The 16068-nt window shown below is 31.7% G+C and overlaps 1 protein-coding gene across 2 annotated transcripts in view; it reads right to left on the bottom strand.

Moving 5' to 3' along the window:
* LOC148275908 (pancreatic lipase-related protein 2-like) overlaps positions 1 to 15537 on the bottom strand; it is a 22133-nt gene extending 6596 nt beyond the window's left edge. Inside the window, exons 1-3 of one of the 2 annotated variants that reach the window (XM_088235039.1) lie at positions 15224 to 15537; positions 9581 to 9762; positions 2883 to 3006 (exon numbers count right to left, since the gene is read on the bottom strand). In XM_088235039.1, the coding sequence (XP_088091165.1) occupies positions 2883 to 3006; positions 9581 to 9762; positions 15224 to 15290 (373 nt within the window). In that variant the 5' untranslated portion in view covers positions 15291 to 15537. The remainder of the gene's footprint in view (positions 1 to 2882; positions 3007 to 9580; positions 9763 to 15223) is intronic. The other variant, XM_088235038.1, reaches the window with a different exon arrangement.
* Between the last annotated feature and the right edge of the window lie 531 nt (positions 15538 to 16068).

Consider the following 16068-nt stretch of genomic DNA (forward strand, 5'->3'; position numbering starts at 1 on the left):
TAAAACTCAAATTATTCAGATTAAATTAGTGCCAGATGTCATCCGGATATGCAGAAATTTAAACAATTGAATTAACCATTAAATTAAGGCAATATTTTAAGAGAAAACACAAAAAATACTCTAGACTACTTTTTATTGCTTTTGAAATACAGCGAATGAAGACGTTCAGTGGTTTTTACTTTTTTATTGATTAATAAACTATTGAACTTAGCAAACTTATTTTGTTTTTTTTTTGTTTATCGTATTATCAGCGCTATGATTTGTTAAAGTTTTGTATTTTTGAAATTACTTCGCGTGTGACGTCTCAAGTTCTCTTCCCCCCTCTTCTCGATGAGTTCTACTGATTCGTCGGTTGACTTACCGGAAACCAGAAATCTATCACAACTCTCTTATCACTATGGTTGATTCAGAAGAACTAGTGACGTCATGCAAAGCAGTTCGTTTTTATTAAAATCATTTTTATAAAATTTTTCATGCATTTTCAGAAACTTCGTCGTTCAATTCAATGCTCTGATTTTTACCGCACGTAAGAATACATTTTTTAAATTCCTCATTGGAATCACATTCAAAACATACTTACTTGAACATGTCCAACAAAGTTAATTGCTTTGAAGAAGAAACACGTTTAAACTTTTTTATTTGTTATTAATCATTTTTATTTTTTATTTCCTGATAACGATCCGGATATTTAACAATCCGGATGACTGGAGTTCAGATAAACGGAGTTCTACTGTAGTTATATATTTTATATTAATTTCAACCCCCTTGCCCCTTTTGATAAATGTTTTTTTTTTTAAATAATAAAAAAAATCCACCCTTTGCTATTTTATACTGCTGTTCCTTGTTAAACAACCCACTATAGGAATACACATGCGTCCTAAATCGTTTTTCGTCGTTCGATAACGATCCGGATATTTAACCATCCGGATGACCGGAGTTCTGATAAACGGAGTTCTACAGTAGTTATATATGTTGTATTGATTTCAACGCCCATGAGGCTTTTATATATACCTAACTAAATGATATAAAACCAAGCGCATAAACAAGATACAGTTCGAGAAATGAATGAAAGTACAATATTTTGAAATACAGTACAGAAAAGTATAAAGAAATAAAGTGTGCTATATAACATAGAAAGAAAATTCCGCATGCTCGCATAAGGTATCGAAATTGAAACTTGTTTTTAATAACTTATAAATCATTTAAAAACGCCGAAAATTAGACGTTTTTTAGACGCCTTACGAGTTCATAAAAATAAATGTTAAATAAAATACACAATGAAATATAAGGCATAAATTTAATGAGTATATTTGTTTATTTTGAGCGGTGTTGGGTTCGTTGTTATGTTATGCATATTAATGATATGTAACAGTTCTTCAATGCACGCTATAGGAACTTTAACTTGTTTACTATAAAGGTTTTACAAAAGTATAAATATGAAAGACCTTTAAACACACGAGGACTTCGAGTCACGACGTCACGAGGAGCCCGAGTACAACCGAACGTAATGCGACACATCCCGATTACAGGTTTTGGCTGAGCCGAAGTTTCGGTTATTTTTGTCCGAAGCCGAAACTTCGGTCGTATGTTGTTTTTAGAGAGCTATTATAAGAGGAAAGCGATGAGAATACTAGCGCCCTCAATTCGGTAGTTTTTGACAAATAAATCGATGGGATCGTAGAACAACGATTTTGACTTTTTTTAAAGTTTTATAAAGGCTTTATATTCTAGGCTTGAAAAAAATGTATTTAACTAACCCAAGGATCAAAGGATATACTTTTATTCTCATCAAGTTATGATATAAAGTGTCAAAAAAAATAATAAACCGCTCTCATCTGAAGAAAATCACATGTGTCGTTGTTCTACGTTCATGGCCTCAGAATAATGATTTTCTAGAGAAGCCATTAAGCTTTATTGCATAGAACAACAAAGCGTCCAAATTTTTTAGTTTGGTTGTAGTTTGGTTTTTAGTTTAACAACAAACGTGTAACGGACGGTTTCGGTTAGCGCTTGCAATTCTTAACCCAAGTACCTTCAGCCCGTTGTATTGCTGTAATATGTAGCTTACTTCGTGGTCAATAATCATAAAATGGGTTTTCTCCACAGATATATTAAATACCTCTATTCAGTGGTTTTCTCCCTATGGGCGACTCTATTAAGTTATTACTCTAAGATCATTATGAAATGTGTATGATTTTTTTTTGCCAACGAAGCGCGCATCTCCGACGAAATTCAGTGTGACTGTGTAATTAAATAATAACTAACACGATCAAGCAGATACTTTGAACAACCATGATGTAGGTACATTACGCAATGTTGCAATAATGCTTCAGCGATAACCCCATTACTCTGGTCTTGGATTCTTTCAATTTCCTCATCACTCGACGTTGCGTGTTCTAGTAGGTGCTTATAATGGCAATTATTGCTAAGTTTCATTAGCATGCGAAATTTATTAGCTTTACAAGTTCACATATGAAGCAATGAGGAAGTTCAGAGCTAGGGTAAATTAGAGTTAAAAAATGTTTTTTTACGCGCGGTAAAAAATAGAACATTAAACGGCGAGGTTTTTTGAAAATGTATAAAAAAAAATATTTAAAGAAAAACAAACTGCTTTGAACGACGTCACAAGTTCTTCCGAATCAACCAATGATAGTGTTGTGATTCCGCATTATCTCAGTCAAAGTACTTTATTTTTATTTTTAAAAATAAAAAAAATCATACATATTCAAGAAACATTGCCGTATAATTTAATGCTATATTTTTTACTGCGTTAAAGAAAACACAATTTCCCGTAGGGCTGAAGTTCCTTATTGATTTGAATTGGGGATTGTGGATGGTATTGAATTGTCCCGCTAAAGAAATGATGAATAATGAACACTTACCATCTCGCAGGACTATAATAGGAAGAGTATCTTCTCCTCCAGCATATCCATGGATGACCAGCACAGTTTCCAGACTCGGGTCCCAAGTGGTACCGCGCAGCCAATCGGAAGACTCCAACACAACCTGGAAGTGCAAAATTTTAGATTTTTTATGTTGGACTTCTCAAAAGAAAACCAAATACTATTTTATGTTTTGATTCCTGATTTACATAAATAATTTAATTGGGTATGTTTTGTTGGAGGGAAAGATTTAGCAAAATGTTAGCTCTCGCCTTCCACACCGTATCCAGGCTCTTTATAGACTAGTAGCTCAATCACAAATAACTATCGACGTGCTTAAAATCATGCTAAGCATTTGAGTGATCACAATGATCCCTCATTCATTCCCACACGCACATGTACCCTCTCCCTTATTCATTCACGCATACACACATTCACATACACATGAATACAAACGTCACACACATACAATTACGTAAACTCTTTTCTTATATATTATGTGTCATTAGATTTACAGTGGATTTTTTTAATCGGCTCTAGTATTGTTAATATTTTTCTACTTATTTTGTTTATCTAATAGCTGTAAAAATCCCAAATAAAATAAAATAAAAAAATAAATAATGAACATGCTTAAGTTATCACAGTCATAAGTCAACGCGTGTGTAATCTGTAAGTCAACGCTCGTGTCGGTTTGTTTTTTGTTTTCCTCGTAAATAATACAGTTCACAGGCAAATAATCGACGTTTACCATAAAAATAATACAATATATTGCATTTGCAAAATAGTAAGAAGTATCTAATACAAAAAAGTGAAAAATAAATTACAATTATTATGGCGACTGCTTTTTTGGCATTTGGCTTGCCAACCGCCGCCGCCGGCTAAATGCAATAAATAGCATGATAAATAATAAATAAATAAATATAAATAACAGTTTTGGAATATTTTTCATATTTACACCGGAGAAATTCACATATGTAATTGCGCAGCAGGATTACACGTTGCAAAACGTAAATATTTTTACATTTAATATTAGGTGTCACGGATGTTGCATTGTGATCGGGAATACGATCACATCCATGTTGAGAAATTGTTATCACGTCGCTTATTAACACGTCGATAGTTATTTGTGATTGAGCTACAGGGGTGATATTCCAAACGTTCTCGCGGCCGTAGAAAACAATTTGATCTCGCGTATTACACGTTCAGAATAGCACCGCTAGGGTGGTATTCTGAACGCAAAACCGTGCGTAGAAAATGCATTTTGATCGGGTTGTGGTCCTGTGGCTAGTGTCTCGGACTCACGGACCAAAGGTCTGTGGTTCGAATCCCACTCTACCCCAACTTGATTCCATTTTCTAATAGTGAGTTATTTACAACTCGTTGAAAATGGCCCTCAAAATTAAATATTTGGGTAAATCATAAGAACGCAAATATTTCTTTTTCTATTAAAAAAAAAAAAAAAAAAAACGCGTATTGACGTACTAAATACACGCTAACAGAGCGATCTCTTCGCGCGCAATTCCTTTCAGAATGCCAGCCCTGGGTTTGGAGGACGAGAATTATTCAAGGTGACCCGTTACAATAGATCTTCACAAGTCGCAGTGACGTCAGGAGCTTGCATAGCACTGACCCCCACATCTAAGAATTAGATAAAGAATAAGGTATGTTTTGTTGACTCGTGAAAAGTATGTAACAATAACCTCTGTAATTTATTTTTATGATGAAAAATATTAGCTCGCCTTTAACAAACCAAATGAACCCAAAAAATCAACAATGTGTTCACTACCCGTCTCCAAATGTTGGTATACAAGAACTGAATCGACTCTAGAAAGTTAGGTTAGGTTAGTAGTTATCAAGATTGCCTTTTTTGATTGACTTTTCCGTGTGTGAAAATAATTTGTTTTTACAAATGTGTATAATTGTTGCTTGGTACGTAATTTTCACACTTGCTTTAATTGCAAACTTGCTTTTAGGTACTGTTTTATTATTATAATTTATTATTTTTAATTATAAAATTCATTGTATGAAGATAAATATTGCATTTTTAATGCAAGTCACAATTATTAAAGAAGGTAAAACATGAAAACAAAAAATAAAAGGAAAAATAATGAAACCCACTAAACCGCAAAACCGGCTTGTCAGCAGGTTTCTTATTTTTCCTTTACAAAGAGAAACTTTAGAGAAATTATATAAATTTAAATAGTAATATAAACATTATTAAGAACTAAAAGCATACCTAATTTTCACACAATTTTTTTACAAAAATTAAAATAGATGACATTAAATGGTCATCAATATAAAGCTTTGTTACACATTAGCCATCTAATTATTTTTTTCTAAAAAGCTTTATCAATATTTTCTTTTAAAATCATCTTCGGAATCTAATAAAAAAAATTAGTAATTGTATAATAAAGTGTTCTTTGGCCATACTTGTTTACAAACCTCGGTACTGGCAAGCTTTCACGTTGTGCTAGCCTTGTATTATGTGAATGTAAATACCTTTTTTGGTAGTTACTATCAAAACGGTATCTAGTATCAAATTTGAGCCATAGAATAGCATTTACGGACTGGCACCCTTGATTTTTAAAAAGTTCGGGTACCTCTTCCTTATCAATTCCAGGTGATATAATAATTCAATTATAATATTTCATTCATCATATATCCTGTTAGTTCAGTCGGAAATCGAACATAGGATAGACTAAGATGTCTAAAAAACCACATAATATACCACATATTTTTTCTATTTGTCGTGAAACAGCAAAATACAATACTCGGATTCTGAATAATGTGTACTGAAAAGGAAATTTAATAGGTCTATATAAATTTGCGAAGATAATATATATTTTGATTATCATGAATACAAATAATGGATTATTAAATTGAAAAAATAATCCAGGGACGTGCGTATTTTTTATACTGATATTTATTTGTAAAAGTACTAAGAGTTGTTTATATATTTTTATTGAAAATTTGTTTCATACAAACAGAGACGGAAGTTGAAATGTCATTCAATTCATCATCATCATTCCTTTTTCACACTCAATGGTGCATAGGGCACTGCATTGGTGCATCAATCGCAGCGTATCTTGATCATTTTTTATTACGTGCAGGTAAGATGATCAGCCTAACGCTTCAGGTTCCAATCTAGGGACTATGAAATATTCTAGGGTAAAAAACTTTTTAAATAAATATTTCACAACAACCATGTCGGGATTCGAACCCGAGACTTCTCGCATGGTAGGCAAGCGCGCTGACCATTACACCACGAGGCCGATTATTCATTCCATAATTACATTTAAATAACATATGTAATATTATTTTGTAATGGAAGTTAAATATTAGTATAATGGATTAAATTCGTTCGTTAACAGAGACAGAGATATTTTTGAGAATGGAAAATGGAACTCTTGGCACATACAGAATTCGGTATCTACCACACATGATTATTTTTTTTAAATCGATGCATTTTTTTCAATCATCATCATCATTCCCTTTCCGCACCAAATGGTGCATAGGGCACTGCAGTGGTACACCAAATGAGCTTATTTTAATAATTTTGGTTACATGGAGGTAAGATGATCAGTCTTACGCTTCAGGTACCAGTCCAGGGACTATGAAACGTTCCAGTGTGAAAACACACCTTGTAAATAAATATTTCATATCAATCATGTCTAGAATCGAACCCGAGACCTTTTGCATGGTAGGCAAACGCACTGACCATTACACCACGAGGCCGACAATAATAATAAGATTTTCAATACACCCGCCTAATTGTATATAAATTACAACCGATAGACTAAATCCAGGCGTAGATGGCTGCAAAATATACGAATCTAAACAATTATAAGTAGATGTTTAATTTAATTTATTAAGGACATTTTTTAACATTAAAATATAAATTTTCTAAATCTAAATTTTTGTCTTTTCCGTATTAAAGATAAAATGTTTCGGTCAAACCATAATTTCAATTTCTTCGTAACGTCATTAGTTACTAAATTTACTGAGTTCCAGTTAGTTCCCTCAACCATAACAACTATATCATCGGCATATGATATTATTTTTTAATATTTTTTTATGGAATATGTCATTGACATAGAGAATAAACAGAAGCTGGCCTATGACAATGCCATGAGGTATCCTAAAATCGCTAGTCTCCATTTAACTAAATTTTTTACCATTTTAAATGTACAAAGTTATAACATTTTTATTAGTACTACTACGCCTTTGTTATGACCTAGAATCGTGTCAAGTTTAATTTGTCAAATAAATATATAAATAGGTATTTTCTCAGCGAGTGAAAGTCCTATGAAAGCAACACGAAGCGTTTGGTCCACCTGTTTAACATTATTTGCCAATTAGACAAAACGTATTGCATAAATTTAACATGCATATATTATATTGTCACAATATATTCGAAGAAACGCATAAAATAACTTTCGCACGACTGAAGATGAGAAATTTGCATAGCCAAAAAAAGGTTTATACGTTTTCAAAATGACGGAAGTTTAGTAACTTAACTAACCAATCATCTGTGTCACTCTTGCCTTCCACGATTTAGGCTTGAAACGGAACAGTAAGGATGGTAATATTTTGTACCAAAACATCTAAAAAACACATATTAATCTTCAAATATCACGACCTGTGTAGGCACGTTTAAAAGTTTAAACGTGATTTCAAAATATTTCATTACGTAAAACCTTGCATAAATATCACATCAAACTTTCAACTGATATCTTTATTTTATTTATTTATTTAAACGCCTTGTAGGCTTTTACATGTTTTACACATATTTATATATAAAAAACAGACATATACTTTACACAAAAGTAGCGAAAAATTGAAAATGAAGTAATAAGAAAAAGAAAATAAAAATATATAAAATCTAATCTTACATATGGTACATACAGATATATATTCCAGTAGAGAGAACAGAAGTTAATTTTTTCCTATCGGTTATATTAAAAGAATTTTAAAATTAGAAGAATGTAGGAAAATAATAATTAAGAATACAGATATAAGTTAATAAAAGGTATACAATATAAAACAATATTGTATTATTTAAGTATTTAAATTTGGAGATGATAAATTGATACACTGCCTTTTAAAATTCAAAAGTGTTGTATTCAATATATCTATATCATTTGCGTATTTGTTTGCAAACACATTAATTCTCCTCTCTCCTTTCTGTATTCATAATATTTTAATTATATGTTTTTCATTTGATTTCGAAAATTCATGGATAGTCTGAGAAAGTCTCGTTCGAAACAGGACATAACTTTACTTCTGTATTTTAAAATGTAGAATTTTCTAAAATGACCACAGAATGAAACTTTACAGTATTTGGAAATAGCCTTAAAATTTGAAATGGATTAATATTATTTTCCGAAAATTATGTTATTTATATTACTCGTGGTGACAATTATTATCAATAATCATCCCTCATCGAAAAATAATAAATTATATTGACATTCAACTTGTCAACATTATTTAACTAACTATATCATATCAATATTAGAAGGTGCTGGATATGAGACAACTGTACGTAAAAGAAGCACTTGCACACTTCTGGTCGAACAATAAGGAGAGATCTCAGCAAAACGTTCGTACGAGGTTTTCCCAGATCACGAATTATGTCATACCCAAAACCCGTTCGACTTTTGCTCAAAGACATCTCTTCATTATTGCACAGAGAGTGTTCAATATTTTGGAAGAGCGTATTAAGCTCTCAAGGAGAAAAACTTTTTTCTAGAGAGGAGTTAAGGACTGGATTTTCCTTAGTGGGAGGGATTTGAGTGGGAAACTCCTTGATGATTTTCCGAATGTTTGAGTTTACTGTTCACCATATTGATGTGCCATATATACATATATATATATAAATATATATATTTAATTATTACTATGTTTTTGATCCTATATAATATTTGTAGTGATTTACTTGTATGTCTCAAAAATATGTAATAAACTACTTACCAGTAAATAAATAAATAATATTCATATCTCTCGTAAAAAAAGTATAAATACATAAAATAATTAAATGTTATCTAAACTATAACTTAAACCGTGATTTGCATAAAAATCAATGTTATATAAATATATACATATTTTTAAATTTACATATTTATTACGGGGATTTATATCAAATTATTGATACAATATGTTAATTGAGTAGTAAGAGTATACATACATATTTTTTACTTTTGCTGGAGAGTCATCTAAACTGCCTAACTAGGGATACCTTCCCCGTTCTAAGGCAGTAAATAATGTATTTTTTAAAGTTATTTTTGTCATAAATATCATTTACTTTTTGTATTTTTTTTTTTTTTTAAACTGTAAGTTTTACCTGAGAACAAAAAAGGTGTAAGTAATTTATATTCTACTTAGATAGACGACTGTTGCCTACTAGTAAAAATATTATTTTAATAATAGCACAAACAAGATAAAGCATCAAATATAATAGCAACCAAGCATGATCATTTTTTAATTATTTATAAAGATGATTTATTTTGTATTGTTTCTTGAGTATTTTTTAGTTCTTTTTATATAAATTTGTGCTTTTATTTCTATTTGATTGATTTAAAAATTATGTAAATTGTGAAATAAACAAATGTTGTTTTTATTACTTTATAAATCAAATGTTGGTTCTTCGAGCCGCATTCGAATATTGATCTTGATATTTTGACTAGTAATACTTATTTTACCGTTTGTTTTCTTGTAGGTTCTTCGGGACTGTACAGGGAGAAATGCACATCAGGATCTGGGCAGGCATCCCTATCTGCTCCTCTTCTCCAGACACAGTTAGGATGGTCTCCTTCTTCAGCTATACTCTGGTTTCCAAGAAATAGGGCATCCCTGACTGGGTGTGGACGTTGAGCTGTACAACCTGATAATTGATCAAATGGTAAGAAATGTTAAATTTACCAAAAGGATGTCAGCTAGTAAAAAACAAGAAGTATAACATGAGGCCATTGCAGGTGATGTGAACTAACTATCATTTAATGGTGATGTTATGTCATTGCCTGCGTATGTTAAAGTTCTTTGTGCACAAAACATCAATGTTAATCAAAAATATCAAAAGAGTTTTTTTTTTTTAAATGGACAAAAAGCTCAGAGAGTAAAAACTTTGAACACAAGAGTCAGTTGGTTCACTTCACCTGCAATATTTTTACATTTACTTGTGGAATAACTTATAAATATAGAATAAATAAAACAGCCGCACACGAGTTCAGAGTTTTAATAAGAACACAAGCCGTTTCGGTATTCAGATTTTAATGTAAATAAATATAAACTGTATTACCCCTGATGATGGGTAATACTGTGTACTCGAAACTTTTTTCTATAATCATCAAGGAAAATACATAATATATTCACCGAACTATCTGATTTTCTTTAAATACAAAATAATAATGTAGTATTTTTTCTAGGAAGACTTCAGTTCAGAGCTTATATCTAAAAAACAATAATTGCTTCCCATTGGGTGTATCGTTATGTTATATTGTATTTGAGAAAGAAAAATGATTTATATTATAAGAAGTGGCGTTATGTTCATTAAAATAAAAAGGATTTATTAATTGGTCTATAGTAATAAAAATAGTGTAAATATTGTTTTTTTTTCAAGAAAAAAAATCTTCGCGTTCTTACGATTTACCCAAATATTTCAATTTTGGTAGCCATTTTCGACGAGTCGTAAATATCTCACTATTAGAAAATGGAAATTAAGTTATGGTAGAGTGGGGTGCGAACCTCGGACCTTTGATCCATGACAAGACCACAACCCGATTCAATATTCAAATGTATTATATACTAACTAAAAGAAAAAGGTAATTAATTATTTTTAACTTTCTAATGCCAGTAAGTAAATATTACTTATAACTGTTGCTATTTCTGTAAAATGAGTATAAACAGCGTGCTTTTTGACAGATAAATAATATATTCTATTCAGAGATTATAATCTACTTTCATAAGTATTTACTGACTTTAGAAATGTTAAGTAAGTTGAGAATAGAGATGTAGTAGGTATATCTAAGAACTACAACAATTATAAATAATTATAACTTTTGGCTATTTAAAAAATTCTAGCGGAATCAATTGATATTATATCCTATAAAAACAATCGAATAGCGTGTGAAAATCAAAACGAATAATGTAAATAATATTGAGCAACAATAAAATCGTTTTCTATAATAAAAAGAACGTGATCGATATGATGTATTAGTATGTAACATTACGTCAATATTCAATTAATAAAAATATCTTACTAAATTCAGTCGAGTAAATCTAGGTTAAGCTTACCTCACACTTCCCGCATTGTCGCTCTATCATGATAGCCACGCATAATGAATAATAAGTTGTTAAAATTTAAACAGTACACAGGTAATATAAGACTTGTGGTTGGACACCATTTTTTTGTCCATAGAAGGAGTAAGTTCTTAGTAAGTTAGTTTAGTATATTGGTATCGCAGTACGAAACATAACTTAGCTATACGACTTATAAAAAATGTTATTAACTGTGTAATGTTAGAAAATTAAAATGCAATTTAAAATAAATGGACGATTGTTTTTAATTCAATAGTTACTCCCAAATAAAAATCCCGAAAAGGAAAATCGAATGGAGATAAGTTCGCCTTGTAGTGTATTGGTTAGCATCGCGTACGCCTAACGTGCTGGAAGTCTCGTGTTCCATTCCTGGAAGGGTTGACGTGAAATATTTATTTTAAAGATGGTTCTACATCGTAATATTTCTCTGTCTCTGCACTAGTTAGTAACTAATGTGTGAAACTGACTAACTAACCACGTTACCTTGCATATAACAAAAATAATCTAGATACGCTGCAGCTAGACTACTAATGCGGTGCCCTTTGCACAACAGAGTGTGAATAGGGAAATTTTTATTTTATTTTATTAAATTTTTGTACATAATGTTATTTGTGCATTGGCGAGCTTATTGTCAAATGCAATTTCTTCCAACCAACCAATAAAATAATAGTTTTATTTTTATAATTCAAGTTACAAAACATATTCAATAGAAAATAAAGATTAAAAAGCTAAAGATATATAGAAATAAAAATAAACGTATTTGTTTATAAATTACTTTGAATCAAAACTATTACTCAATGGGAAAAAGAAAAAAGAGGAAAGAGGAAAGGAGGAGAGATTAAGGAAGAGAAAGGAGATGTTTTTTCAGACATGATTTAAACAGAGATACAGTTGTAACATCTTTGATGGTGGACGGAAGATGATTCAACAGTCGAGCCGCATGGACACTATACAAGTTAGAGAAGAAGGAGGAATTGTGGATGGGTATTAAGAGAGTGCTTTGATAATTAGAACGAAGAGGTAAACCATGAACTGATAAGCGTTGAAAATTTTCACGCAGGTATATAAGAAATGATGATTAGTAAGATTAAACCACTTCCTACATGAAATAATGCTTGCTATTTGCTATATCTACGTAATTTTGGCTTCGTGGTATACCGGTCAGCGCGTTTTCCTACCATGCAAGGTCTCGGGTTTAATTTCCGACACGGTTAACGTGTAATGTTTATTTTAAGTTTTTTTACACTATAATATTTCATAGTCCTTGGGCTGGCACCTGAAGCGTAAGACTGATCATCTTACCATCATGTGACAATAAAAAAATCAAGATAAGCTGCGATTGGTGTACCAATGCAGTGCCCTACGGAAAGGAGAATGATGATAATGATACCGTCGGGTTTCTGGCACATTGGTAACTACATTTTACAAGTTGTGAGGTATTGCGCCTTTAAAGCTAAAAGCTCATCCTAAACCCACAATTTAAAAAAAACCTAAAGTTGAATATTATAAAAAAACTTGATTTACTTTTTACATCTCATTTTTTTTACATTTGTAGTTATCAACTTGTGCCAACAACCCGACAAAACCCACATACAAAACTTACATTTAATTTTCATTCAATTATGTCAAAACGAGTGTAGCCAGTTGCAGAAGAAAAAGTTTAAAAAGTAACTGACTTTACCCATTTTGACAAAAATACAAAAAAAAAACACAAAACGACGTTTTTTAGTTTTAGGAAACCGATAATTTATCTAAGCAAGGATAACTTATGACTAAAGGCAAAACATGTTATATTTTGTCGGCCTCGTGATGTAGGGGTCAGCGCGTTTGCCCTGCCATGTAAGAGGTCTCGGGTTCAATTCCCGACATGTTTGATGTGACATATTTATTTAAAACGGTGTTTTAATACTAGAATATTCTATAGTCCCTGGAAGCGCAAGACTGATCGTCTTTCCTTCATGTAACAAAAATATTTACCAAGATACGCTGCGATTGGTGTACCAATGCTGTGCCCTATGCACCATTAGGTGAGGAAAGGGAATAAAGAAGAAAAAGACAGGCAAAACTACATGTCTACATATATATACTCGTATAATGAAACATAAAAAATATATGACAATAAAACGTTGATAAAATCTTAATTTTCTCTTCAGCTTATACCTATTCTTACAATAAGGAAGTTCAGTGACTTTTTTAAATTTTTTATTTGTTACTAGACTATTAAACTAAGCCACATTTTTTTATTATTATTTTTATATATCGTATTATCAGCGCTATGATTTTTAAAGTTTTGTATTTCTGAAATAACTCCGCGTGTAACGTCGGAGGATCTTCTCTGTCAGTTCTTGCGATTGGTTCGTTTACGGTAAGCTAACCGAATATCTTTCACAGCTGTCATTTCATTGGTTGGTTCATATGAACCAGTGACGTCGATCAAAGTAGTGCGTTTCTGTTAAAATATATTTTTTTTTCGTACATTTTCAAGAAACTTTGGCGCACAATTTAATGTTCTGATTTTTTGTTTCCAATTTCCTGTAAGGCTGAAATTCCTCATTGCATTGTACAGAAGACAAAACACATGTTTTCCTTTCTGTTGCAATAATTTGCAGGATGTAGACAATTTATTATGTTTCAATCCAAGGGAAAACTTCATCGATATGCAATATAGTATATTCACGATCTTATGTATTTGAAAATCCGTTTGATTGCTTTGCCAACTCACAGGAGCTTCATAAAAGTATTGCACAAAAATCTTATTTTTAACAACTGTACATAGGTGATTGTTTGAAAAAAGTAACTAATTAACAATGTAACTAATTTTTAAAAATAAAAATAATATTGGTTAGGTATGCTGTACTTTTAACATCCTATAACAGAGACGGAGAACATTTTAGAAAATGGAATACAGAAGTCTAGGCATCTACAGGGCTTATAGCCTGTCATTGACTGGTTTAAGTAGCCACTTTACGAACTGTGTAACATTCACCATTCTGCCTATATTTGAGCACCTTTATTCCTTTGATTCTTCCATCTGTTAATGTTCGTGAAGTTAAATAGCTGAAACTTATATTGATATGGGTGAGATGAATCTGAATTATATCACCTACATACTAGGCAACGCCTGAAAATATTTTTTAATTCAATCAAATAATTCGATCAGATGAATCTCACCCACATCAATACAGGTTTTAGCTCTTCTTCACAAACATCAACAGATGTAAGAATTCAAGGAAAACAGATGTTCAAATGTTGAATCGGTTTGTGGTCGGGTGGTAGTATTGTGGACTCACGGACCAAAGGTCCCAGATTCAAATCCCACTCTATCATAACTCGATTTCCATTTTTCCAACACAAGTTATGTACGACTTTTAGGAAATGGTCAGAAAATTTAAATGTTTTAGTAAATAGCGAGAACTAGTATTTCTCATTTAAAAAAATAAATATACAGGGTTTATTTAAACCTGCCACATCTGAAACCACGATTATATGGGCCAAGAAAACATATTAGCATATTTACAAAAATATTTAGAACAAAGAAAGTTTTTACAAACGAAGTATTTTTAAAAACTAATGGTTGCTTACTTCTGCAGGGGATCGTGGCCACGCAGTTGTCGGCGTATCAGACATCCCCCTCCCCCCTCCTCGTTTCTCCCCTGCAGAAGTAAGTAACCATTTCCTTTTTTTCATTTATATTTTTTTTTAATATTCGTTCTAAAAAGTTATCCTAATGTGCGTATATGTCTTCTTGCTCGTACTGATCATCGTGGTTTCGGATGTGACAGGGTTTAATGAACACCCTGTATATAGGCAGAATAGTGTATGTTACACAGTTTGTAAAGTTGCCACTTAAACCAGCCAATGACAGGTTATAAGCCCTGTAGATGCCTGGACTTCTATATTTCCTTCTCTAAAATGTTCTCCATCTCTGTTGTAGTATGTTAATATTATTAACAGCTGCCTTAGGGGTTGAATTCAGTTCATATCTACAAAAATTTGGACAAACTCAAAACATTGTATGTTGTACTTGCCTGTCAAATATAACGAAATCAAAGTTGCTATATAAACTACCCCACACAAATTACACCGAACAACCATATTTAAAAAAACGTATTAAGTGCAATAATAAACACTTCGCTGAAACGATTCTATTTTCCCAACTGTCACTTTCGCAAATGGCGGGAAACTGGTTAATTCGCATTCAGCGTGTTGGGAAACGAAAGTTCATAACGTGCACATAGCGAACGAATAATTTAATTAAGTTTTTCTTTTAACAGGTGTACTAAGAAGCGATGTCTCAGTACGACTGACTGTGTTGTTCAAGGCGCAAAAGCCTGTTGAACTCTCTCTTACTGAAATTTTATATATACCTGCCTGAATTGCGTGCGGCAGTATTCACATTTTTACGGCGGGATATTTTTATGTTCATCTGGGTGGCATTGCAACTTGCAACCGATAAGTAGGTTCTTCGAAGTTCACTGTCAAGTTGTATGGTAATAAAATAAATACGATTTTTAATGTTGTCTTTTTATTTTTATAATTACAAAACATGTACATAAATTAAAGTTTCTGAAATGATATCAAAGCTGAAAAATGAAACCCAATAAAAAAATGTTGTTTTAACCTTAAAAATAAAATGGTTGTTCACTCTTAAAATACTGTGGTAAATAATCCCTTTGCGCGTGGTGATGTAACATCGTGTTTCAACTAGTAAAAGACAAAATATTCTAAAGTTCAGACAGTTGAAAAAAAAAAGGTTTAATAATTCCTTTTCTATAATTTATGCAAATAAACATATAATTGCCATAGCAAAAAAAAATTAAATCACAAATACGCCGCTCATGTTACGCGCGTGCGTCTCCCATCACTGTCATCT

This window comes from Micrasema longulum, unplaced genomic scaffold (genome assembly GCF_059751315.1).
Source record: "Micrasema longulum isolate JH-2025_06_02 unplaced genomic scaffold, ASM5975131v1 h1tg001317l, whole genome shotgun sequence".
NCBI classification, from domain to species: domain Eukaryota; kingdom Metazoa; phylum Arthropoda; class Insecta; order Trichoptera; family Brachycentridae; genus Micrasema; species Micrasema longulum.